The sequence below is a fragment of the Ciconia boyciana genome, chromosome 17, assembly GCF_034638445.1.
Source record: "Ciconia boyciana chromosome 17, ASM3463844v1, whole genome shotgun sequence".
In the NCBI taxonomy this organism is placed as follows: Eukaryota; Metazoa; Chordata; class Aves; order Ciconiiformes; family Ciconiidae; genus Ciconia; species Ciconia boyciana.
Window position 1 is genome coordinate 5179036 of NC_132950.1, and position 22808 is coordinate 5201843.

At 56.4% G+C, this 22808-nt stretch overlaps 1 protein-coding gene across 5 annotated transcripts in view; it reads left to right on the forward strand.

The window, feature by feature from the left end:
- The window catches only part of SH2B2 (SH2B adaptor protein 2), a 28484-nt gene extending 8760 nt beyond the window's left edge, over positions 1 to 19724 (forward strand). For 3 of the 5 annotated variants that reach the window (XM_072881997.1, XM_072882000.1, XM_072881998.1), the window contains exons 3-10: positions 3286 to 4173; positions 7328 to 7429; positions 11440 to 11531; positions 13719 to 13813; positions 14933 to 15115; positions 15239 to 15432; positions 16214 to 16385; positions 16888 to 19723. In XM_072881997.1, coding sequence (XP_072738098.1) covers positions 3313 to 4173; positions 7328 to 7429; positions 11440 to 11531; positions 13719 to 13813; positions 14933 to 15115; positions 15239 to 15432; positions 16214 to 16385; positions 16888 to 17201 — 2013 coding nt within the window. In that variant the 5' untranslated portion in view covers positions 3286 to 3312 and the 3' untranslated portion in view covers positions 17202 to 19723. Of the gene's footprint in view, positions 1 to 2778; positions 2959 to 3285; positions 4174 to 7327; positions 7430 to 11439; positions 11532 to 13718; positions 13814 to 14932; positions 15116 to 15238; positions 15433 to 16213; positions 16386 to 16887 lie in introns of all 5 variants that reach the window. The other 2 variants (XM_072881999.1, XM_072882001.1) reach the window with 2 other exon arrangements.
- The last annotated feature ends 3084 nt before the right edge of the window (positions 19725 to 22808 follow it).

Here is a 22808-nt window from a genome sequence, read left to right on the forward strand (position 1 = left end):
GATAAGTTATTTCAAGAAGTGGGGCAGTGCTGTTGATATGGAGGGGATCGGAGGCACCGAGATTAAAGGTAAATCTACACAGATAATTGGGAGCCTGCTTCCTGCTGAAATCAGGTGAATGCGTACGTGCCAGGGTGGGTGCCAGGGTGGCGATGGCTCTGCGGTCCTGGGGGGCTGCGCTCAGCCTCTGCCGTGGGGTCCCAGCCAGGGGCTCGCAGACCTGTTCCAGGCAGGGGTGGCTGGAGACGCAGCGCAGGGTTAGTAATCCCCCCCGCCACCTCCTCAGACCTGCCAGATGTCTCTCCTCTAGGCTTCATTTTTATAAATTGGCCTTTTAAAGTCTGTCATCCCCGTGCAGATGAAAGGAAGATGCCGTGATGCCTCTGTGCACGCATCTCCAAGCCTGAGCCTGGCTGCGGTGCCTGGGTGGCAAGGCTTTTTGTTTGGGGCTTTATATTTTTTGAAGTGCCTTTGTTTGTTTGTTTTTCTTTTTTTTTTTTTTTTTTTTTCCCTTAATCTCTCCGAGTCTGTTGCATCTTGGCTTGCCATCTCTTGGCTTCGGGCAGGCAGGCCCCACTCCATACCACCAGTCCCTCCTGGAGAGATGGATGGGGAGAAGCGTTCTCCCCCCATCCATGGCGGGGGACACCAGCAAAGCCCCAGGGCTCGACACCCGGGGCAAAGCCAAGCTGGTACCTTCTGTCAGATGCAATTAAACTCGTTGCCGTGGGGTCTCTTCCCCCACAAGCCCCTTTCTGCTCTTTTCCCTTTGCAACCTTTCCCCCTCCCTTGCTCTCACCATGCCCGCTTGGATCGGCAGGGAATCAGTCGTCTCCACTATCTTCCCCAAGCCCAAATACTCCTGGCCCATTGCTTGGTGCCGGGGCAACTCCCAGGGCAGTGATGGGGAGCTGGGGCTGTGAATTTTAAAGCCGAAGGGCAGTAGCTGCTGCTGTGAGCTGAGCCTTTAAATTCTCTGCTCAGTGATGGGTGGATAAGTAGGAATTGCATTTGCTGGGCGGGTAACAAACAGCTTTGCATTTTCTGCTGCTTTCCCGCTGTCTCTTGGGGAAATTCAGACACTGCTCCTAAACTGCAGGGATGGGTTTTTTCCCAGCTGGCATGGATCCCTGCAAGCAGGACCCGCTCAGCTCTCGGGGAAAGCCCTGTGACACCGGGGAGAGCCTCACTGGGGATTTCTGCAGGGGCTGGAGCTCTGCCAGGGACCGGTGATGACACTGCGGGACATGAGGGGCCAGCGCAGGTCCCCAGCGGCCACGTGCGTGCCCTGTCCTCGCTGCCTCCCTGGCACATCCAGGGTGCCAATCAGCATCCCCATCTCCAAAGTGGGAAGATGCCACATGTGTGGGGCAGAGATGCTGCTGAGGGGAAAGCTGCGTGGTCCTTACTAGACAGCGGAGAAGCCAAGCTCCCCTGGTTCTGGCTGTCGAGCAACTCGGGGTTTCTCTTTCCATCAAGCGCTTTTGTTGCCTGCGTGAGTTTCTCCCTGTTTGAGGGGGTTTGAGAGCTGCCTCGAGGGACAGAGGTGCTCCCGCAGAGCTCCGATGTTTCATGCTGGCAGGTCAGGCAGCGTCTCGTCTCCGTAGGGATGCGTTGGGGAAATGGCAAATGGCTCCTGGCCGCTGCTGCTGCTCCAGATCGTAGCCTTCGGTGCTCGGTCCTGCCTGGGGTCTGGTGACCGACACGGATAGGGTCTGGAGGACGAGGAGCGGGTTAGCCCAGTCTCCGGTGCCCGTGCCAATCCCGTGGCTTGTGCAGTTCATCCGAGTGGTAATTAATTATTGGCCGTGTAAGCTGCTGGCAGGTTACTGGGAGTGATTTATTAGCAGGAGTAATCCCTCACCAGCAAAAGAACTGCTCTGTGAATGGAGGAAGCAAAATCCAGGGGAAATGTCCCATCCTTCCCAAAGTCTGGCTCCCCAGGCATGGTCACTGGCTGTCCCCAGGCGCGGTCCCTGTCTGGAGCATGGCAGCCACAGGCACCCCAGGCTCTGTGTTTGAGCCAGTTGAGGTGGATTAGCCGAACCGCTGCCCTCAGGGGGGAAAGAGGATTGACTGGACACACGGACCATGAGTCTAGGGACATCGGCTGCGCGGTGCCCCGGTTGCTCCCTGGGGAAGGCTCACCATCACCAGCAGGCACAAGCGGTCTCAGTACTGGGAGATGATTTTTGAGATGTGATCACTGCCGGGGTCTCCCTGGGGAGGTGGTTCAAGCTGCCCAAAGCTAGGTAGCGTTTTGGGAAGTGCAGCGTAAGCACAAAGCCAGGGATGCACACGTGCCTCGAGTCCCATGGCTGCTGGGAGAGGGACCAGTGTGGAGGTCAGGCAAAGTGGTGCTTCTCCCGTGGGCGTGCAGGTCTGGTCTTCAGCTCCCTTCAACTTCTGGTGGGCTCGTGGGTCTGGCTTTTTATTCCCTTGTACCCTACCTACTCGTTGGTCTCTGCCAAGGACCTGTCCCGGGGTTATCCATTACGCCACGGTGCCTGATGCTCAGCGGGAAGGGTGAGGGGCAGGAGCTGAGCTCCCACGCAGCTCCGGCAGCTCGGCTTGATCTGACGGAGATGTGACCAGACAGGGAGGGCTCAGCCGTGGCAGGGGGACACGAGAGCAGCGCCTGCCCCAGGTGAGATGTCACCTGGCCAAGGACAGGCTGGTCTATAAAGCCTGGGAATGAGTGGCTCTGGCAGCGTGTTGGGCTCGGTCCTTGCCAACCAGAGAAGCAAGATTCATGTCTCTTCTAATATGTCTCTTCAGGAAAAAAATAACAAAATTGATGTGGCAAAGGATCAGGACAGAAATACGGATGGAGAAGGAGAGGACCAGCTGCTGGGTGCGGAGGGGAGGCTGCTGCCCTGTGCGGGCCCCTCCGGGACGCCCCGTGGGAGAGCTGCTGCCGTGCCCAGGCAGAACACACAGGCGAGAGAAATCCTGAAGGCAAATCCCCCGGGCTCCTCCAGTCGGGGACTCCTTAGTGGTTTTATGAGAAATCAATAATGCTTTTGCATGGTCATAATCGTAAAATAAGTACAATTTATGGCTGCTGCTGGGGCCAAGATTTTTTCCGGCATATGAGGTGAAGAGGGAATGGAGCAAAAACACTTTCTCACGGCGTTTCCCTTTGCACTGGGGCTGCAAACCTGCTCCTACATCACGGTGGAGGGCAGACCCCCATCTGCAGGGGGGCATGGCCACACGGGGTGGGTTGCCTGTGTCCTTGCCCGTGTCTGTGCCCGCGCTCACGCTGTCCCCTTGCCCCCGCAGCCCGCCGGCAGGTGGAATGGGGCAGCCATGAACGGCGATGCCCTGTGCCAGGAGCCCTCCTCCCCGCTCCCCGACTGGAGGGAGTTCTGCGAGCTGCACGCCCAGGCGGCCGCCGTTGACTTTGCCCAGAAGTTCTGCCAGTTCCTGAAGGAGAACCCCCACTACGACACCCCCGGGGCAGAGACCTCCTTCTCCCACCATTTCGCTGCCAACTTCTTGGACATCTTCAGCCTGGAGGTCAGCCGGGTGTTCGTGTCCGACTCCCCCACCAAGTACAACATCGTGCCCTTCGTGGGGTTGCAGAACTGCCACGTCCCCTACGGGCGTGAGGTCACCCCAAGGAAGGAGGAGACGTCCACCGAGTCCCTGGACAGCATGGACACCCCGTTGGGTGCCGGGCGGTACCTGAGCCCGGCGCAGCAGGCGCAGGCACGCAAGGTGTCCTCCTACGGCCAGTCCCGCAGCTCGGAGGACGTCTCCATCCACGCCGCCGCCAAGCCCAAGTTCAAGAAAGGTTTCTCCTTGAGGAACATGAGCTTGTGCGTGGTGGACGGTATGAAGGAGATGTGGCATCGCAAGTCCTCTCCGGAGCCGGGTGCCGAGGCCGCCCCGGGTGGCCGGAGAGCCGAGAGGGAGCCGTGGCCAGCCGGGGGCAAGGAGCCTGGTGACCTGCGGGAGAAATGGACCCACAAGCTGCGCCTGTCCAAGGTGCCCTCCTCCAAGGTGGAGCTGGTGGACATCCAGAGGGAGGGGACGCTGCGCTACATGGTGGCCGACGACACGAACTGTGTGGGGAGCTCGCAGTGGCAGAAATGCCGTCTCCTGCTCCGGAAAGCAGTGAAGGTGGAAGGAGAGAGGTTCCTCCTCGAGTTTTACGTCCCTCCGAAGGTAAGTCCTGGCTTTTCTCCACTGTTATTTTTCTGAGCAATTCAAGCAGCAGTTGCGCTTTGCTTGAGGTTTTTCTTATTTCCACTGCTGAGCTGGGATGAAATCCAGCTCTGGTCCGGAGCAGGGTTTGGTGCTGGGTGGCAGAGATGCGAACAGAGGGGACAGCATGGTTGAAACCCATCCAACCTGCAAGCCCCAGTTGCTGCCGTTCACTGGGGCATAGCCCCCTCCTTCCCCACAGCCCTTGGGAGAGATGCTGAAGCCTCTGCCTGATCCTTTGTCCCCCAGGTATTACCAGTCTTCGTGGAAAAGCTCATTCCCCATCAAGATGTGGGGTGTCCAGGCTATCCAGAGGGCTTTTTCTCTTTCCAATGTGTTGCAGAGATGTGTCAGACCGGTGGCTCACACAGCAGCAGCATGGCTGGGATTGCTGCTTGGGCTTTGTGCTTTAGACCTCGGAGGGTTGCTAGTCCACTTTCTGAAAGCAGTTTGTTTTTTTCCTTTTAAAAATAATAATTCATTTGGAATAATGTTGCATCTGCAAGGCCACCTCCAATGCAGCTTTTTGATGCTGGGGACAGAAGATGCCGGTGTTGCCCTCTGGGGCTCGAGCACCGCTACCGCGGATGGGTTTTGCAGCTCTCCTCCCAGACAGCCCCAGCCACTTCCCCTCCTGGGCAGAGAAACACTTATTGTTGTTGTTGTTGTTATTATTACCCACAGTATCACTTTTCCTTGCCTGCATCTTTTCTTCTTCTGTAATTTCAATGAAAGCTTCAAAATCAGGAGCTGATTTTCTTTGCAGTGTGTCCTTGCCGCGTCCTCCCTCCCCTCCTCGCACGCGTCCCCCCTGCACGCGAAGCAGGGAAACGTTGTCCCTGTTTTCCTGGGGGAAAGGCTGAGCGGTGGAGCCATTTGCTCAAGAAACGTGGATGAGGAGACCTTCGGTCTCCTCCTCGCTGTGAGACCGCCTTTGCTCCTGGGCTGAGCGAAGGGATGCCTTGCGCTGCCAAACCCTCACCTGTGCTAACGCCGTGATCGTGCCTTGTCTGTGCTGTGCGTTCTCATCTCTGAAGAGCACAGGGCAAATAATAAGCCGTTCCCTGGGGCTTCACTCGCTGTATGTGCTGGTAATGAAATCTCGGGTTATTTAAATACCTAGGGAAGAAAAATCTCATTTACTACTTCTTCTCCAGGACTTTCCTGCTTGCGTTTCAGTCCCTGGTAGCGAAGCTGGGCCAACGTGAGCCATTGTGCTGGGCACGCACCCAGGGCTGCCGCTCCAGGGGTCTCAGTGTGCTCCGAACCCCTGGGAACCCTTGGTTTGGTAGAGGGATGGATTCGTACATTGTACATGGGGACAGCAGGACAGTTCATATTTTTAAACAACACTTTCTATTTTTCTGAGCCCAAAATGAACCTTGGCACTGTTGGTGTTAGTTCATGCCTCTTGCCTAACTGTCACATCTCTTCTGATGAAATATGAGTTTAAACTCAAGTGTGTCTCTGTAGAGTGGCTCAGCACTGGTACGGATGGCGTGTGTTGCTGGTAGCTGGCTGGGGGGGGGTCCTCAGCCCAGGGACCACACAAGACCTGGCTGGAAGGAAACCACCACATCCATGGCACGATGTACGGAGGATCCGGTGAACGCGGTGGGTGCGGATTGCAAAGAGCAGCACCGGCGAGTTGGCTGCACCAAAGGGGCAGTAAACTCAGGTTAAAATGGAACAACTGCTGCTCTTAAAACATTTAAGAGAGTGCTTATAGAGGGACTTTTTTAGTGTGTCTTGATTTGCCTCTAAAAATTAATTTTGAAATTATTTTATGGTAACTTTTATGAACATTGCCTGCTCTCCTGTTATAATCACACCCTGCTTTGGTTTACATCTTTCTCCCCTCATCCCATCTTGCTTTCCATCTGGCAAATGATTCAGCTGTAAAAGTGGCACCAGCCTGACACAGCTGGAGGAAAACAGCTTTTTGCTTCAGCAGCCCTCAGGTTTGTTTTTGCGTAGGCCCTACAAAAACTATGGTCATGTCTTTATATCTTTAAAGGGAAGAGCCCTCCTGGAGAAGACCCTTCTCTGGCTCACTGGTGAATTAACACCATATTTTCTTTCCTTTTGAAGCAGCTGCCTCCTCCTTTCTGACCTTCTCCCATGCAAAGACCAAGAGGGGAGAATTCCCCCAGGGCAGGGCTGAGCCCCGCACAGCCCGAGATGTGCGTGGAGGCAGCGCTGGGGCCCCAGGGCTGGCGGAAATGAAATGTCCCGGAGGGGAAAAAGCAGTTCCTGTTCTGCCTTGGATTTGTGTATTTTTTTTTTTCCCCCCAAAAAAATGGGAACTGAAGCTATTGTTGGTAACCTGCAGCCCAGCGCTCATCACCAGCCTCGTCTCACCCCATGCACCCAAGGCACCAGGCGCAGGTTTCGGTGACTAAATCACATCTCTGCTTCCCGCAGCCATGATGCTCCGAATCCCAGAGCCCCGGAGGGGACCGGCCCCAGGGAGCAGCTCCGCGGGCTCCTTTGCGGGGATTTGTTATAATTAAAACAAATATCTGGGGAATTTCTTGCTCAGCAGAGACTTCAAGTGGGAGGCACTGGGTCCTGCCCCCCGCTCCCCCATCGAGGCTCCGGTGGGTGCTGGGGGAAATTCATTTTTCTTTATTTTAATGTAATTAAAATTCCCTGCATGGCTAAGGCTGCTGCGTCGGTCGTAGCCTCTCTGTTGAAAAGCTGCTCCTGCACTGGATAAATGGGGCATCTTCCTGGGCTGCTTTCTGCATAGGAACTGTCCCCTGTCAGATAGTACATCTCCATCAGGAGAGGGTTTATAAAGGAGAGAAATAAGTGGTCTTGGCAGAGCTGGCATATCAGCCTGTGCCGGAGCAAGGAAGAGGTTTGGCAGTTAAATGCACTAACCTCCCTATCTTCCACCGGGCCTCCTCTCGGTTTAATTAAAAGAGCTTGGAGTTATCAGGCACATGAGGGAAATCAATGCTTCCCCCCCCGTAATAACCGTGCAGGCTGAGACACAATCCTGCCTCTCTGAGAGCCCTGCTGTGTCATCCCCTGGGAGAGTTTGATTCAATTGAGTGACTTTTTTTTATTTATCGATTTCTTTTAATAATTTTTTTTTTCCTTTTCCCAGGCTTCCAAACCCAAGGTGAGCATCCCGCTGTCGGCCATCATCGAGGTCCGCACCACCATGCCATTGGAGATGCCCGACAAAGACAACACCTTTGTCCTAAAGGTGAGAGCAGGGCGGCGGTGGTGTGTATCCCGACGGGGACCCCTTCTGCGCCCGCATCCAGCCCCCGCTGCGGGGATGCTGGGTCCCCAAGGGGATCGTTGCCTTGGTTTTTGGAGCTGAGATGCCGACAGCACTAATGCTCCCCATGGGATCCCTGCCTCCCCTCCCCAGGTTGTGCCCCCCCCAATGATGCAATCTCCACCTGATGCCTGGGTATTTTGGGATCGAGCTGTTTGCCTGGCTTTCACCATGGGGTTTTGCTTCTCCGTATCACCAGGAGACGGGTTAAATTAGTGTCCAGAGACAATCTGCAAAGGGAAATGCTGTTTGGTGCGGCTGCCTGTGGTTTTGTGACTGCCACTGCCCCGGATCGGTGGCATGTGGTGGCCGTTTCATTGACACGGGGTGATGGGAATGGCTGTGCAGGGCCACCAAGGCCCCGGGGATCAACCACCCCACGCGAGTCTGGGGGCACAAGCAGAGAGTGAAAGTCTTTCTCTCCAGAAAGTTTTCCATATCATGCAATTAATTAGCTTAATGCTCCTTCCTGCTCTGCCAAAAGGCGGCAGCCTGTCAGGGCAGATTGGGGCTGAATTTTGCAGGGTCCCAGCTCAGGGCGCAATGTGTCGCCGTGATGATGGACGTGTTGTTGGCAATGGCGTTTCTCTCCGGCTAATGAGGCTGTACCTCCCTGCTCATGCTAATGGACTTGTGCTCTCTGTCACAGCTGTTGGACCTCCCTGGCTGGGAGGTAGCACACGTACATGGGGGAAGAGTAGTGTTTTGAGAACTCTGTGTCCTACCTCTGCTAAAAAACCACCTCTCTCCCTCAGGCTTCTCCCTAAAAGCATGGCAAAGGCAGAGTGGAGAGGCCAAGCTTCCCAGTTGAATGAACCTGCTTAAAAGCTTAGAAAACTGTGAAAGCAGAGGAGGGAAAAAATTGAGCCTGGCTTCGTGAAAGCCCCTGTGCCTGGTAGCCCATCTGGCCCCAGCACACATTCCTGCGGGAAATCATTCTCCACCAAACCCGGCTCCTTGTAAAGGTCCCACACTTTCTACTGGCAGCCTCCTCCAGGGCATCCTCCCTGCCCCAAGGGCTTCTTGCTGTTCAGCCTCAACCTCTGCTGCAGCCAGTGGCCACCATGGACGTGGAGGCTAATTTGGCTGTTGTCTTCTGTGCCTCAAAGACCCATCTCATGTGTCATCTTCTCTCCAGACTGACCAGCCCAAGGTCCTCCCCCAGTTTCCTTGCGGGCTGTGGAGAGAGTGTGCCCCAAAGTGTATGTGGTGCCATGGGCAGGAGCGGATGGGAAGGATTGCTTCTCCTTTGATTGCTTCTCCTTTCTTCTTCCTCTTTACCCAGCCCAAGTTGATCCAGTTGCTTTCTTTGTACCCTGATGATGATGTTGACTCATACACAGCTTGTGGGCTGGTGTAGCCCCTCGATGCTTTTGCAGAACTGCTCCAGAGTCACGGTTCCCCAGCCCAGACACCCACGGCAATCGGTGTGAGCCCAGAGCTCACCCATGTCCTTGAGCTGGGGGCTGGCTTGGGCTTCTTCTTCCACGGAGCATTTCTCAGCTTCAACAAGGTCATTTGAATTCTCGTCTCATCCTCCGACACACTTGCAACGTGGTGTCATCCGTGAATTGATTAGACGTCTTCTCTTTGCTTTTGTCCTAATCATTACTGAAGAGCAGCATGCATGGAGAGAGTCCTTGATGTGAAGGAGCTTCTGAGCATACCCCTCAGCTTTGATCATTAGCCATCGATAACCCATTAACCATCGATAACTGCTCTTGGAATATGGCTCATTAGCTACTTGTGATCGTGTTTTCTAGATCCCCTTACAAGTCTCATCTCAACAGTGTCTTGCTACCTGCCTTGCTGGAGTGTCACATCAGTGTCCAAAGCGTGGCCAATGCCAAGGCTGACACTGCTTCTCCCCGTCCCTGGGGCTGTCACGAGCAAGTGCAGATGGGTTTGACAGGGTTTGGTCGTGGCAGAGCCCTGATGGGGGCATTCAGCTCCGGGGTGCTTCCTGGGTGCCTGCGGAGGGTTGGTTTCTCCGGCTGCTGGAGGAGGGCTCTGGGCTTGCCCTCTTCCCATCCTCTGCAGCCAGACATGCTCCCTCCACTCCCACCGCTAACAGCTCTGTGACTGCTTCAGCCATTTCTTTAATTACCCTGGGGAACACTCCAAACCCCGCTGGTCTGAAAATGCCTGATTGACCAGGTACCCTCCTGCTCCTGTCCCGTTCTGGCCAGGGCACTTACTCTGCCGTGGGGTTAATTGATTGCAATTGATCCTTTGAGTGAGCTGAGGCAGCGAACGAGGCACGGAGCCCATCGGCTCGCTCCCTGTCTCCTGCTGCCCCTCTCCTGCCGCTCCAGCCAGCCTTTGCCCTCCCCTCCCGGCTGTCGGCACAGGATGCTTTTCCTCTATTCCTGACAGCCCAGCCCGCCTTGCTGGGACATCTTCTTGCTGCTCTTTTGTGTTCCCCCTTTGCTGGCTGGACTCGCAGAGGGTCCCCTGCACCTCTCGACGTCAGGATACGGATTAGAGGGGTAGGAAAGGGAGCTGGGTGCTGTGATTTCCCCACTGCCTTCCGATGTACGGGGTTGATGTCGAGCCCGATCTCGATTTTCGCATGCAACACGCCGCACTCTGGCAGGTTATGACGGGTGGAAAAGCCCCTGCCTTGTTAGGGGAGGCCACGCTGGAATAGTTTCTGCCAAATTGCCTAAAAATTAGCAGGCAGCATGTCCTCACCGCCCATCAGACACCAAGCACATGCATTTTTTATTTTTTTTTTTCCATTGCATAAGCAGACACTTGCAAAATACCCAAGCCCTGCACGTGCTTTGCTTGCTGCCATGCTCTGCATGAGAGAGCAGCCCTGTCTCCCACGCTGGCTTCATGCGTTGCCCTCAGAAAGCCGGAGAAGCTCCTTTGCTCTGGTTAAACAAAACAGGGGAGGGGCAGCGGGGAAACTTTGCTGCTCCCCTCCACCTCTGCTCCGGGCAGGATGGCCCGTGCGTGGCCCTGGGCTGCAGCAGGGGAGCAGGTTGCTGCTCGGCCCCGGCCCAGGCGCTGGGCACTGCTCCCTGCATGCCCTGCTTATTTTCAGGACAGTGATTCAGTTGTTTGTGATTAATTTAATTTGCTAGGAGGTTGTCTCAGCTGGCAATGCGATACCCTCCTGGAGTCAGGGCTGCCTCGCCAGCTCAGGAACACAATGTATAAGGGGTCTGGGAGGGATGTGGGGAAACCTGCCAGAGGCACGCAGCATCGCATGGCGGGGCTTCTGCGACCCGCTGCTCTCTTGCTGATGTGGGGCTTCTGGGTCCTCCCTGGCCCCAGAAAGGCCCAGCTCCTTTGGGCTTGCAATTTCGGAGGCTCTTTTGCATCCTGATTTTTATTTTAATTTTTTTTCCTGTTAAAGTAGGTTTCTCTCCCACCCTATTGCAATCAGAAATCAGAAGCCTCGTGGACCAGCAGGCAGAAAAGATAACAGAGGAGAGGTTTTAAACTCCTGGGTTTGAGGGTCTGGTAGGATTTTGTGGCAGTGTGAGGGCAGCATGGCTTCTGCTCTAGCAGTGCAGAGCTGTTTTTTGGGGGACACTGAGGCACCCCAGAGGTGTGGAATGCTGTCTGTGCTGGTGCATGGTGCCGTGCATCCCCGATGCCGCTGGCCAGGTGTGGTTTTGCCACGGAGGCTGTAAAAACCTTGCGATACGTTTGCTGATAACAGCGGGGTGGGGGTTTTCCTCTGAGTCTCGGCTTTGGTCAGGGGTCATGCCTGGGCACACCAAAGCATCTCTGAGGGTCACCCCTCGGCATCCCTTTGCTGGGATGGGAGAGGGCACTTACCCTGCCCTGTTCAACCGAGGTGCTATTTAATAGCAGCAGGTGAATGCAGGGGTCCGGCTGGGTTATGGGGTGTGCTTTGCCCCGGGGGTGTGGTGGGACCCCGGCCGCAGCCTGATGCTGTCCCGCATTGCCCACAGGTGGAGAACGGGGCCGAGTACATCCTGGAGACCATCGACTCCCTGCAGAAGCACTCCTGGGTGGCGGATATCCAGGACTGCATCGACCCCGGGTAAGCCTTGCCGGAGGAAGGTGCTGTGCGGGCGCCGGGCTCACCGCTGCTGTGGTGCCCTCGCCACCGAGCACGGGTTATTACCCCGATGCAATTTTTGCTCCTCGGGTTATTACTGAAAGTCCCTGCCTCACACCAGCAGAAGTCTGGAGGCAAAGTTAGCAGCCTGTGTGTGCCAGAGGTGCAGCCTCGCCGAGCACTGGCTGCTCGCTCGCCCTTTCCGGCTCCGTGTCACCTCGGCCAGGCAGAGGCAGGTGACCCAGGAATGCAGCCCTCTACACAGGAGGCTCCTAACACCCACCCTCTGAAGCTGTTATACTATATTTGAGCTATATTTCTATGCTTTTTTCCAGTCCAGCATCCATGGTATATTTAAGATTCTGCTGGCTAAATCGATTTATTCGTGTTTCTATCATCGTGGTATTAATGCTGTCGTTGGAGTCACAACTCCTCTGCCAAAACTCATCTGCTTTTTCATCGGCCCATGCGTTGGGTTACGCTGTAGGGACGTTCGCGTGCCCGGTGCTGCTGCCCTTCAGCTGGCTCAGACAGGCCCAGTCCCAGGAAGGCAGGATCAGTCCAGGCGCTCCCTGGGCTCCGGGGAAACCCTGGCACTGCTTTTCTTGGCACAATTTTGGGAAAACAAGGTGCCCAAGCTTGTAGAGGTGAAAGCCTCGAGCAAACCTGGAACAGGGGCTTGGAGAGGCTCCAGCTGCCTCCGGGCTGCCTTTGCCCCTTCTGCCAAAGAGATGCAGTTCGGCTGCAGCAGGGTCACGGCGGAGGCTGCATCTCACAGGGAGGATGCACTAATGGACTCCAGATCTGTGCTCCTTCAGCTCCTTTTGCTGCTTTTTAAAATATATAATTCAAGAAGCAATGCTGAGGCTAGGCTGCTGACGGAGGCGAGGCTGGGAAACTCAGCCCTTTTTCTCCCAGTGCATGTTTCAGTGCCGGTTTTCCAGCCAGAGCCGAGCACCGTGGCCGTGCTTGCCTCGAGCCACTGCAGAAGCCGCCAGCAGCCCCGTGCCAGCCCCTTGCTCTGCCACTGGCAGCCTCCCAGCCTTTTATGTTTGCTTAGCACCCAGCGCAGTCCCGCTTTGGCCTCCGGACGTGACTGTAAAGCAAATAATAATGAACTCCAGAGCAAATAATAATGAGCTGTTTAATACACCGACACACACGCTTGGTGCCAAGAATGAATTTTCAATCAGCTCCTGATGCTTTTGCCAAGGGCTGCGCACTGGAGCCACCGCATGAGCGCCTGTCGACGGCTTTTCTGCAAAGCGCTGTTGGTTTTGGTTTCCTTCCTCCCTTCTTGTTTTTAACCGGCTGCAGCTGAATGACTCCCAATGGCTGATTCACTTACTGGCCACTAAATAATTCAGCAGCTCCCTCGTGAGCCGTTACGGCTAACGCAGCCGCTTCCTCGCTGCCTGTGCCCACGTGGCTGCTGTTAAGCAAGAGTAGCCGAGTGCTGCGGGCAGCTCCGGCAGTGCCAGGCTCTTGCCGGCGGCCAGGATAAAAATAGGCTGTGGAGCAAGTCGGGGGGGCTTGCGCAAGAAGGGTGATGAAGCGCAGGGGTCAGGCAGCAGGGATGCTCTCCATGCGGGCTGCACCGCTGCAGCCCCCCCCGTTGCTCTGCTCACGCTCGCTGTCTCGCTCTGGGCCTCCCAGCTTGGTTTTTTCATGTCTTTTGGGGATGTAATTCCTGTGGGTTGGTAATTCCCTTTGCAGAGGGTGAAAGCGAAAGCACCCTTAGGTGGAAGGTGGTGGTGGGAGTGTGCGTGCGTGCGTGCATCTACGTATGTCTTGCAAAGCGAAGAGCTCAAAGTAACAGATTTCCATCCAAACCAACAAGGTTGCAGCAAAACGCTGCAGCTAGGACCAGCTGGCGTGACCCACATAGTGAGGGCTTTCAAGGGTTTAATCCCCTCAAACCAGTATCTCACCCCCAAAAGGCCATGTTGTTTTGCCGGCCGCTCTGCCTCTCGATGCTGCAGGCACTTCTTTCCATGGTAGCCCCTCCAGGAGGAAGCAAGGAGCGTTGGGATATGTGCTCCTGGATCACAGCTGGAATTTCGTTTGGTGAAGAGTCCCCGTCGCGTGCCTGTGAGCAGAGGTGCTACGCGTGCATCCCTGCGGCGTGGCGGCTGGCATGTGACCATCTGCTCTGTGCTCTCCCCCCAGGGACAGCGGGGACGACATCGAGCTGGCGTCCTGCGCGCAGGGAGCCTGTCTGCCAGGCAGGGTGTCCTCCTGCAGCTGCGAGTTCCTGGCTGACGGTAAGGACCTACGTCTGGGAAAAACACCCGCCGAGGAGGGTGGGCCTCTCCGGGTGCCAGCTCTGGTTCGGGGGGGCCAGATCCTGCCAGTGATAAAGTGAAGGAGCCTGAAGCAGGTGCTGTGGGGATGGATCTTCTTCTGTCTGTCGCCTTCCTCTTCTTCATGCTAGCCCCCACCCTGGCAAGGTGGCCCACCCCATTTAAGACATCGACGTTGCCCCTATACATCCTGGTATGTGTTGAAAATCTAGTCCCTGTCTGCAGGCACTGGGGTCTCCGGGTCCCAGCGAGCAGCCTCCACCTGCACAGCCCCACCTTGTCTCCGTGCCCGACTGTCGTGGTTTAACCCCAGCCGGCAGCTCAGCCCCACCCAGCCGCTCGCTCACTTCCCCCAGTGGGGTGGGGGAGAGAATCAGAAGAGTAAAAGTGAGAAAACTCATGGGCTGAGAGAACAACAGTCTGATAGGTAAAGCAAAAGCCGTGCACACAAGCAAAGCAAGGCATTCCTTCACTCCTTCCCATGGGCCCGCAGGTGTTCAGCCATCTCCAGGAAAGCAGGGCTCCATCACGCCTAACGGTGACCTGGGAAGACAAACGCCATCACTCCGAATGTTCCCCCTGTCCTTCTTCTTCCCCAGCTTTACATGCTGAGCATGACACCATATGGTCTGGAATAGCCCTTTGGGCAGTTTGGATCAGCTGTCCTGGCTGTGTCCCCTCCCAGCTTCTTCTGCACCCGGCAGAGCATGGGAAGCCAAAAAGTCCTTGACTGGTGCAGCAACAACTAAACCATCTCTGTGTTATCAACACTGCCCTCAGCACAAATCCAAAACATAGCCCCATACTAGCTACTGTAAAGAAAATTAACTCTATCCCAGCCAAAACCAGTATGCCAACCAAGACACATCTGTGTCCCCCATCCTGGTCGCACTGGGGAAAGGAAACCCAGTGCAGGCTGAAAGGGAGTCCCCTGAGCTGCAGCCAGAGCCATAACCTAGTCCTGAGATGTCTCCGAGAGCCCAGGGTGCTCCAGTACAGTAGCCTTCAGGGCAGGACAGCCCCCAGCCTTGTCTGGTGGTGCCGAGCCATGAGCCCGTCCCTCTACAAATTCCCTTCCAGATGTGCCCAGGCTGCCAGACAGATGTGCCCTGCCCGGCACTCACAACACTGCCACAGCCACCGCCGTCCCCGCGCCCCACAGCCGGGGCAGGGACTCCCTGGGGGAGCTCCTCGCCCACGTCCCGCTGGAGAGCTTCCTGCAGACGCTGGAGTCCTCCCCTGCTGCCGGCAGGCATCTCGCAGGTACCGGCATGCAGGATGCAGCCCCAGCACCTCAATCTTGGGGGTGCACAGAGGGAGAGGAGGAAGGGGTGGGAGAGGGCGATGTCTGGGTGCTCCCTAAAAGCCTGCTGTCTCTGCGGTCAGGGGAGGAGAGCGAGGCGGAGGCGGAGATCAACCTCTCCGACTTCCCCTGGTTCCACGGGACTCTCTCACGGATCAAGGCGGCTCAGCTGGTGCTCTTCGGGGGAGCCCGGAGCCACGGCTTGTTCGTCATCCGGCAGAGCGAAACGCGGCCGGGGGAGTACGTGCTGACCTTCAACTTCCAGGGGAAAGCAAAGGTGGGTGTCCTCTGCTTCTCCCTGAATATTAGTGCCAGCCCTGCCCAGCACCCCGGGCTCCTTCCCGCCTTGCTGGGGCTCTGCAAGCAAGTGGGTGCCTTGGGGTGACGCCAAACGCGGCAGCTCTGCAGGGAGCTGCACCCCAGCAGGGCACCCCTCGGGACCACCTGCCCTTGTCCCCCAAGAGCCCTCTGCACCCTGCCCAGCCTCATCAGCGCTTTCCCAGCTGGATCAGCGCCTGTCACGTGGGGATAAGGTTAAACACCCCACGGGAGCCCAGCGTAGCCTGGCACATCATCCCCTGCCCTCTCCTTGTCCGCTCCATGTCCTGAAGTACACAGATGCACTATAAAAAACAACCCACATGTAGTTTTCTGCTGGGTGCCTTTTCTACCAGAGGGCACATGCTGCGAGGGGTTGAGATATAACTGCCTGCTGTTGTCACCTGTCCTGCAAGAAGTATTTCAGGCGGGCTGTGGGCCTCCCTAGGCTGTCTGTGTCACCAGGATTGGAGCTGCAGCTCCCCTGGCTGCACCCAGCCACCTTTCTCTGGCTGCTTCTGTACGGTGTTCATCACCAGGAGGGGACAAACTTCTCCTGGGGCTGCAGTGAGTGGGGTTTTGCAGGAAACACCCTGCAGCAGGAGACCTTCCTGGCCAGGCAGGGAAAAAATAAGTGTTCTGTGTCCCTTGGCTGATGGAGGTGGCTCCTTCTGCTGATTGCAAGGGTGAATCTCACCCTTGCAATCCCCAGCTCACTTGCTTGCCCCCTGCACTTGCAGCACCTCCGCCTGTCGCTGAACGAGAGCGGGCAGTGCCACGTGCAGCACCTCTGGTTCCAGACCATCTTCGACATGCTGCGCCACTTCCACACGCACCCCATCCCCCTCGAGTCGGGCGGCGCGGCCGACATCACCCTCCGCAGCTACGTCGTGGCCCAGAGCCCGTTGCCCGGTAGGTGCCGGGGCCGTGCTGCTGCTGGGTGGGGGCACGGCTGCACGTGGAGGGCTGGGTTCATGTTAGGGCTGGGATCTCACGTGGACCCAAAAGGGACTGATCCCTGGGATTCTTCCACCCACCCCCTCCCTAAAGCTGTGCCCATGTCGGTACGTGTGGCTCTGGAAATGCCCCAAGGTGGGCGTTATCCCACTGAGGGTGGGCAGGGAGGACCATGCAGCAGCAGGGCTGTGCGGGGGTGATGCATGTGTCCCCGGCTGTGGGTGTCAGTCCCCTGGCTTGAGCAGGAGAGGAGCAGAGGGGTCTGCGGGGCTCAGTGGGGCTTGGAGCATCCCGCTATGCCGGGAGAGGGTGGGCAAGGAGGGCTGGGGAAGAACAGGGTCAAAGATGGAGAGAGCGAGCAAGGGAGAGGGTGGGTGTGGAAAGGTGCCAGCGACGGAGGGGAGGGGTTGAGCTCCCAGGCAGAATTGGAGGGGTCAAGCTCCTGTTTCCCTTGCAGATGCCGGGCCCCCACCAGCCCTCGTGTCGCAGCCGCCGGGCTGCCGGGTCGACCTGCCACCCCCACACTACTTCTGCAGCACAGCACCCGCCGGCCCACCAGCCCCGCCACCGGCTGAGGGGGTGGCCACGGCCCCCCCGGTCACCATCCCTGTACCCTACCACCGCCTGGAGGGTGCCCTGGGCCCCCGGAGCCGCAGCGACAGCGCTGAGCGCCGGCCAGAGCCCCCTGCCACCAGTGCCGAGGACTACCACGAGGCTGATGGTGCCCGGAGCCGGACCCGGGCGGTGGAAAACCAATACTCCTTCTACTGAGGCCCCCATGCCTGGGGGCTGGATGGCGGGGGGATGCGGGGCACCCGTGCCCCTCATCACTGCACCAGCCTCACCACCTCCTCCTGCCACCACCAGCAACGCGGCCGGGATGTCCTTCTTGCTCCCTGCTGCTTTCGGGAGCTGTGTCAGCAGCGGGCAATGTCCCAGCTGGACCTTGCGCCAGCCCCGAGGTTGGGGCAGTGCTGGGGGTTTGGGAGGCTGAAAGCATCAGTGCCATTTCGGAGCTTGCAGCCTCTTCCCTCTGGACCAAGAGCTCTCCCGGGGCCGGACTGGGCTCCCTGCATCTCCTCCCTGGGGATGCCCCTCCTGGGATGGCAGCACGAAGCTGTGATGGGCTCCTTCCTCCAGCCAAAGCACCTCGGCACATCCCCTCTGGGGCGAGAGCCCAGCGTGGCTGACATCCCTTCTGGCAGCATCGCCCCGCAAACCAGATGCCGAGGGCCTCTGGCGTTTCGGGATGACTGTGGAAGTGGCAGATCCCCATGCAGAGGCTTTTCTCGCACACGCGGTTCTGTGCGCCCGAGAGGGCACTGCTGCAGAGGCACGAGGGTTTATCCAGGCTGGTGTTCAGGCCCCCTCTGGGGCACGTGTTTCCCACCCTCTGCCAGGAGAAGGGTTTTTTTCCAAAGCTTAATGCATTGCATTCGACGAAGGTTTTTCTTGCTGTCCTGCCACTTCTGTTCCTTTGTCCTTTCTCTCCTTGCTGTACCTATGGAGAGTCCCTGGATAACCCCTTTCTTCCTCCCTCTCTTCCTTGCTTTTTCAAAACCTAAGCTCTCCACGAGGGCATCAGCTCAGCCTTCTGCCTTCTCTCTACTGCAGCTAGGCACTATTTTCCATTGCTCAAGGCAAACCTTGAAAAATATGACAGCACCCCGGCTTTGCATCAGTTGTTAGTCATTCGGGCTGTCTCGGGGCGGGGGGGTCAGACAGCGGCCAGGGGCTGTGTCTGGAGGTGAGGGGCAGCCTCACCCTGCAGGTGCTCGGCTGGGCTCCTGGGAATGAAAACACTGCACATCTTCAGTAGATGCTATTGAAGGTTATTTTTTTTTTTCTTAGAGAAATAGAAATGCCCAGGAAGAGCAAAAGGAATGGGGCTGCTGCCAGGTGGGTGAACAGCCAGCCGACACAGAGGGGCTAGGCCAGGCTGACTGCTGCAACAGGCAGGATTGCCCTCACCCATGGCTGAAGTCCCTCCCCGGCAGATGTAAAACCCTGTCAGCGACGGTTGTAGCAGCATTGCTGCTGGGAAGGGCCAGGCACTTGCAGTGGTCACCGCTGCTGGGTGGCTTTCTGATAGACCAGTGCAGCTCCATGCATCTATAGCAGAAAAAGGAGGTCCCTCGATAGAGGTGAGCCCTGGAAGAGAGCACAGAGCAGAAACCCGCTGTGGCCAGGTATGCACTATGTTGTCGATGCTTCTCCTACAGGTCACTGAAGCCCTTAGGGTGGTTTTACAGGCCAGGCTGCTTACCGGGACTGTGTGCCTCGTGGGGTGGGAGACTCTCCGAAAGGGCAGCTTTGCTTGCAGACAAAGTGCTTGCATGTCCCTCTTGGTTTGCCTCACACAGCTTGTCTTCCCCATCACCAGGACTCCTGGCTCCTCATGCAGCTACCAGGCCTGGGTGACAGTGCTAGGAGGACCTGAGCAAGGTGGCTTTGAAGTGTCTGGATAGGTCTCTGGGTAGAGCAGGCCTCACCGTACCCAGCTAGAAGTTACCACGTAGTGCAAAGAGAGGTACAAGCCAAGCCACAACCTAGCTCAAAACCCCTTGAATTTGCCTGGAGTTTTGGTTGGGTCAAATTATTATTTTTTTTTTTTAGGTGCCTTCTTTCCTGAGCTAGCAAAGCATGTCCCCAGCACTGGAGTTGCTTGTCTCTCCCGCTTTAAGGGGGCAGAGAGGGTGTCTCCAAGGCTCCTTGCCTCCTCCTGCAATGTGAGAGCTGCCTGTCTGGCCCATGGGTACCTGAGACAAGGGTTGGTGGATCTCATGCCTACAGCAAATGCCACCTTCTCCCCAGACGCATGGCCCTTCAGAGGGCAGCAGGAGCAGTTTGCTCTGGTGGGGTTATTTCTCCTTCCTCAGCCCAGCTAAACCCCAGCTTGGAGGAGCCCATGCAGCAGGGAGAGGCCAGGTGCTCTTGGTTGATGGGTTTAACATAGACCTGCTTCCTTCACACACACATGGTGAAAGAGGGGGGACCTCTGGATGCGGCACAGACGTTGTCACTCTTGTTCTTCACTGAGGTCCCAACGGGCGGGGTGGTTGTGGATGGGAGCACTGCCTTACAGACCTTCAAATGTTGGCTGAATTTTCACCTTCTGCATCACAGGATAGGAAAAGGAGGGGAAGCAACGATCTGCAAGCAAAAATGTTAATTTGTAAATAGGGAAGAGTCTGGAAGAGTTTACTGTTCTGTAGAATAAATTAATTTTATTTAAAAAAAAAAAGGACTTGTTAAACAAATGGAGAACTTGAGTTCCAGTTTTAAAATAAAATAGCGAAAAGGACAGCACATGAGCATGAGCTTGGGGCTTTGCTGGATTTGCCACATAGAAAAAAGAGAGGGAGGATGCTGTCATGTCACATGTGTGTAGACCTCATTGCTACCTTGAGGCAGCTGGGGCTGGGCTCAGACCACCTCTGCCCGACGGAGCTGGTCTAGTGCACCGAGGATGGAGGAGAGGGGTATTTTTTCACGCTGTTGAGCAGAGGGAGGTGGAGGATGGATCCAGGCTGTGCAGGGCAGGGTTTCCTCTCCTCCCAGTCTGTTATTTTCTTTGTCTGGGTTGTCACTGGTGCAAGTCGGAACGCCTCCGTCCCTGAAGCGGCGCCGATAATAGTGCATTAGCAGCCCAGGGGAGTGAGGATGTACCTCCCTTGCCAAAGGCCTGTGCTAGCATCTCCTAGCAGCCGTGTTCCCTGCAGCGTGTCATCCCCCCCTCCTATGCCTTCGTCTCTCCTGGGAGGCAGTGCCTCACTCGCCGCCATCGTATGTCTTTCTAGCGTGCTCTCTTCTGCTGAGGATCCCCCGGGAAAACCGGTACGTTGTCCCAGACTGTACTGTCACAGCTAAGCAGCGTGACAGACACGGCTTCCAGACGCAGCTAACACATGGCTTTTGGGGGGGTGGAGGGAGCTGCTCAGCTCTGTAATCAGGCCACGGTTGTGTCATGAGCCATTCACAAAAACATTCCCTCCCCAAAAGGCTCCAGAGCCTGCTCACTGGTCCTGGAGAGCTCATCCAGCAGGAGCTGGGGAGGCGATAGCCCCTCCGTATGGATGACTCCTTCGTTGCCCACAAGGCGGGCAATGAGGGCTGTGCCTGCAGGACAGCTGCTCCTCCTGCCTCACCATAAGCCGTTCACACCTCTGCATATTAGCAAATTGACTAATTAAGGAATTAGTCTTGCTGGAAAACTGCTTTCCTTTCCCTTCACAAGGTTCCTGGGAGGGCGGGAGCAGGACACAACAGCTCTTTGCATCAAATGCAGAGATCTAGTAGTGAAACGAGGGGAAAGCAGCCTCAGTGTGTGGGCTGGGCTGGATCGTGTGCCAGCGATGCCCTCTGCCCGAGGACGGAGCAGGACTAGTCTGCGGGGATGCTGGTGCTGAGCTGCACCCTGGCAGATACTATGAACAGGGCAAAAAGGTGAAGGGATTTCAGCATCACAGCCTTCCACATTTCATGCCAGTGTCTGAGCTGTTTGTGGCTGCTCCTGCCTGCCTGACACGCAGGGTCTTTCTCAGCAAAGGCTCGAAGTGCTTCCAGAAGGATCCCTTTGAAGACAACTCCTCAGAATGCCATTGCTCTGAAACACAAATGAGCTGCTTTGATACAGCTCAGGGAGCTGAATTCTGTGCTTGGTTTGCACTGAAATAGGAAAACACTTCCCTGTTCTAATGCAAATCCCCTGCCTCAATAAGCCCAGTTCTGCCCTGATCCCAGCCCAGCACTCTGATTTCATGGGCTCTGTATTTTTTTAATGGCATGATGAAATACTTCCTATTTTTGTGTGACCCAATAGTCTTGTCCCCTCTGCCCAGATAGATATATGTTAAAAGTAATACATGCATAATATATCAAGAGTCTACACCAATTCCCTAGACATGTAGTCTGAGAGTGAGATACTCCCAGGTCTCCTTCCCCACGCTCTTTGCCTGGGCTCTGTTGGATGACAGGCAACTGCCTGTCGTTTCCCAGGGCTGTGAGTTGTCGTTGGCACAAGCCACGCTTCGGGCAAGGGAACTGAGCTGCCCAGCTGCTCCCCGCAGCCCTCAGGCTGTCGCAATGTCTGCGGGCACGGCTGCCATTCTGCCTTCCTCTCGTAGGGACTGGCATGAGAGGGCTGAGACCTGACAGCTCATCACTTACACCCCTGCTTTTGGAAGCTGTGTTTTGGAGAGGTAGCCATGGCAGCACGGAGGAAGAAACAGGGTAGCACCTTACAGGCTAGTGGGCTAAACTAGCCTGTGTTGTGCTCAGGACTCAGCAGAGCAGAGGGAAGAGGAAACTCAATTGATTTGCAGCAACACAGCTCCTAAAACCCATTCTGCAGTGAACTGAGAGGGGACAGGCACATGTACCTGCCCCGGCCTCTGCAAATGGAGCTGGAGTCTCCCTGGTAGGGGCTGAGTACAGGCTGACACTGTCAGGTTTCTGTCCTGGTGGGCTGAAGAGGACCCAGGGGTGGGAGAGCCGTGGACACAGGAGCTCGTAAGCTGGGAGACAGCATGGGGGAAGCTGTTTGCATTGCTCCAGACAGGGCTGCGGCTGCAAGGATGCCTTCCAGGGCCAGCACGGCCAGCTGGGAACTCAGCCAACCCTAAATTCACACCATTCTTTTACAAATCAGGTTGGTAAGACAAACAGGAGGCATAAACTAGCGCGATTTCCATAGCAACCTCAGTAGAGGTTGAAAAGTCTTTTGTAAACATAGGGCTGAACCTGAGGCTCAGCTCTGATTTTCTTCACGGAAGCGGGAAGAGCATGGAGGCTTATTAAATTGAGGTCATACAAATGACCCATAAATCTCAGAAGGAGCCATTCCCAACCTCTTTGTTCCCCTTTCTGTCACCCTCTCCACACGCACAGCACGAAGCTGTCTGAAACCTGGAGCCAAACTTCACCGCTCCAGCTTATCTCCGTAAACTACACAAAGGCTTATGCCCCTCTTCCATTGCAGCTGACCTTTACTAGCTAGTTCTCTGACGCACGCACGGCCCGAGCACATGCCATGCCATTTCTGTAGGGCCACAGCGGCTTGACAGGAAATTTGGCTTGCAGAGGAAGCCTGTATCGCAGCCAGCTCCGGCTCCTCTTCCCCGCTCACGGCTTCCTCTGGCCTCATCAGACAAGCGTGGATCTGGGCGTACAAGCCCTCCGCTGGTCCAGGCACCATTCCTGCAAAGCCCAGGAGAGAATATGAATGCAGACGGCACAGAGTCGTCGTGTCCCCCCCGCTACCTGCTGGCCTCTCCCAGCGTCCGGCAAGGCTGTGCTGTGGGATATCGCGCTGCTGTTCATCACTGTCAGCGGACAAAGCCTGTGGGCAACGCAGGCAGCGCTGGTTAATTACCAAAG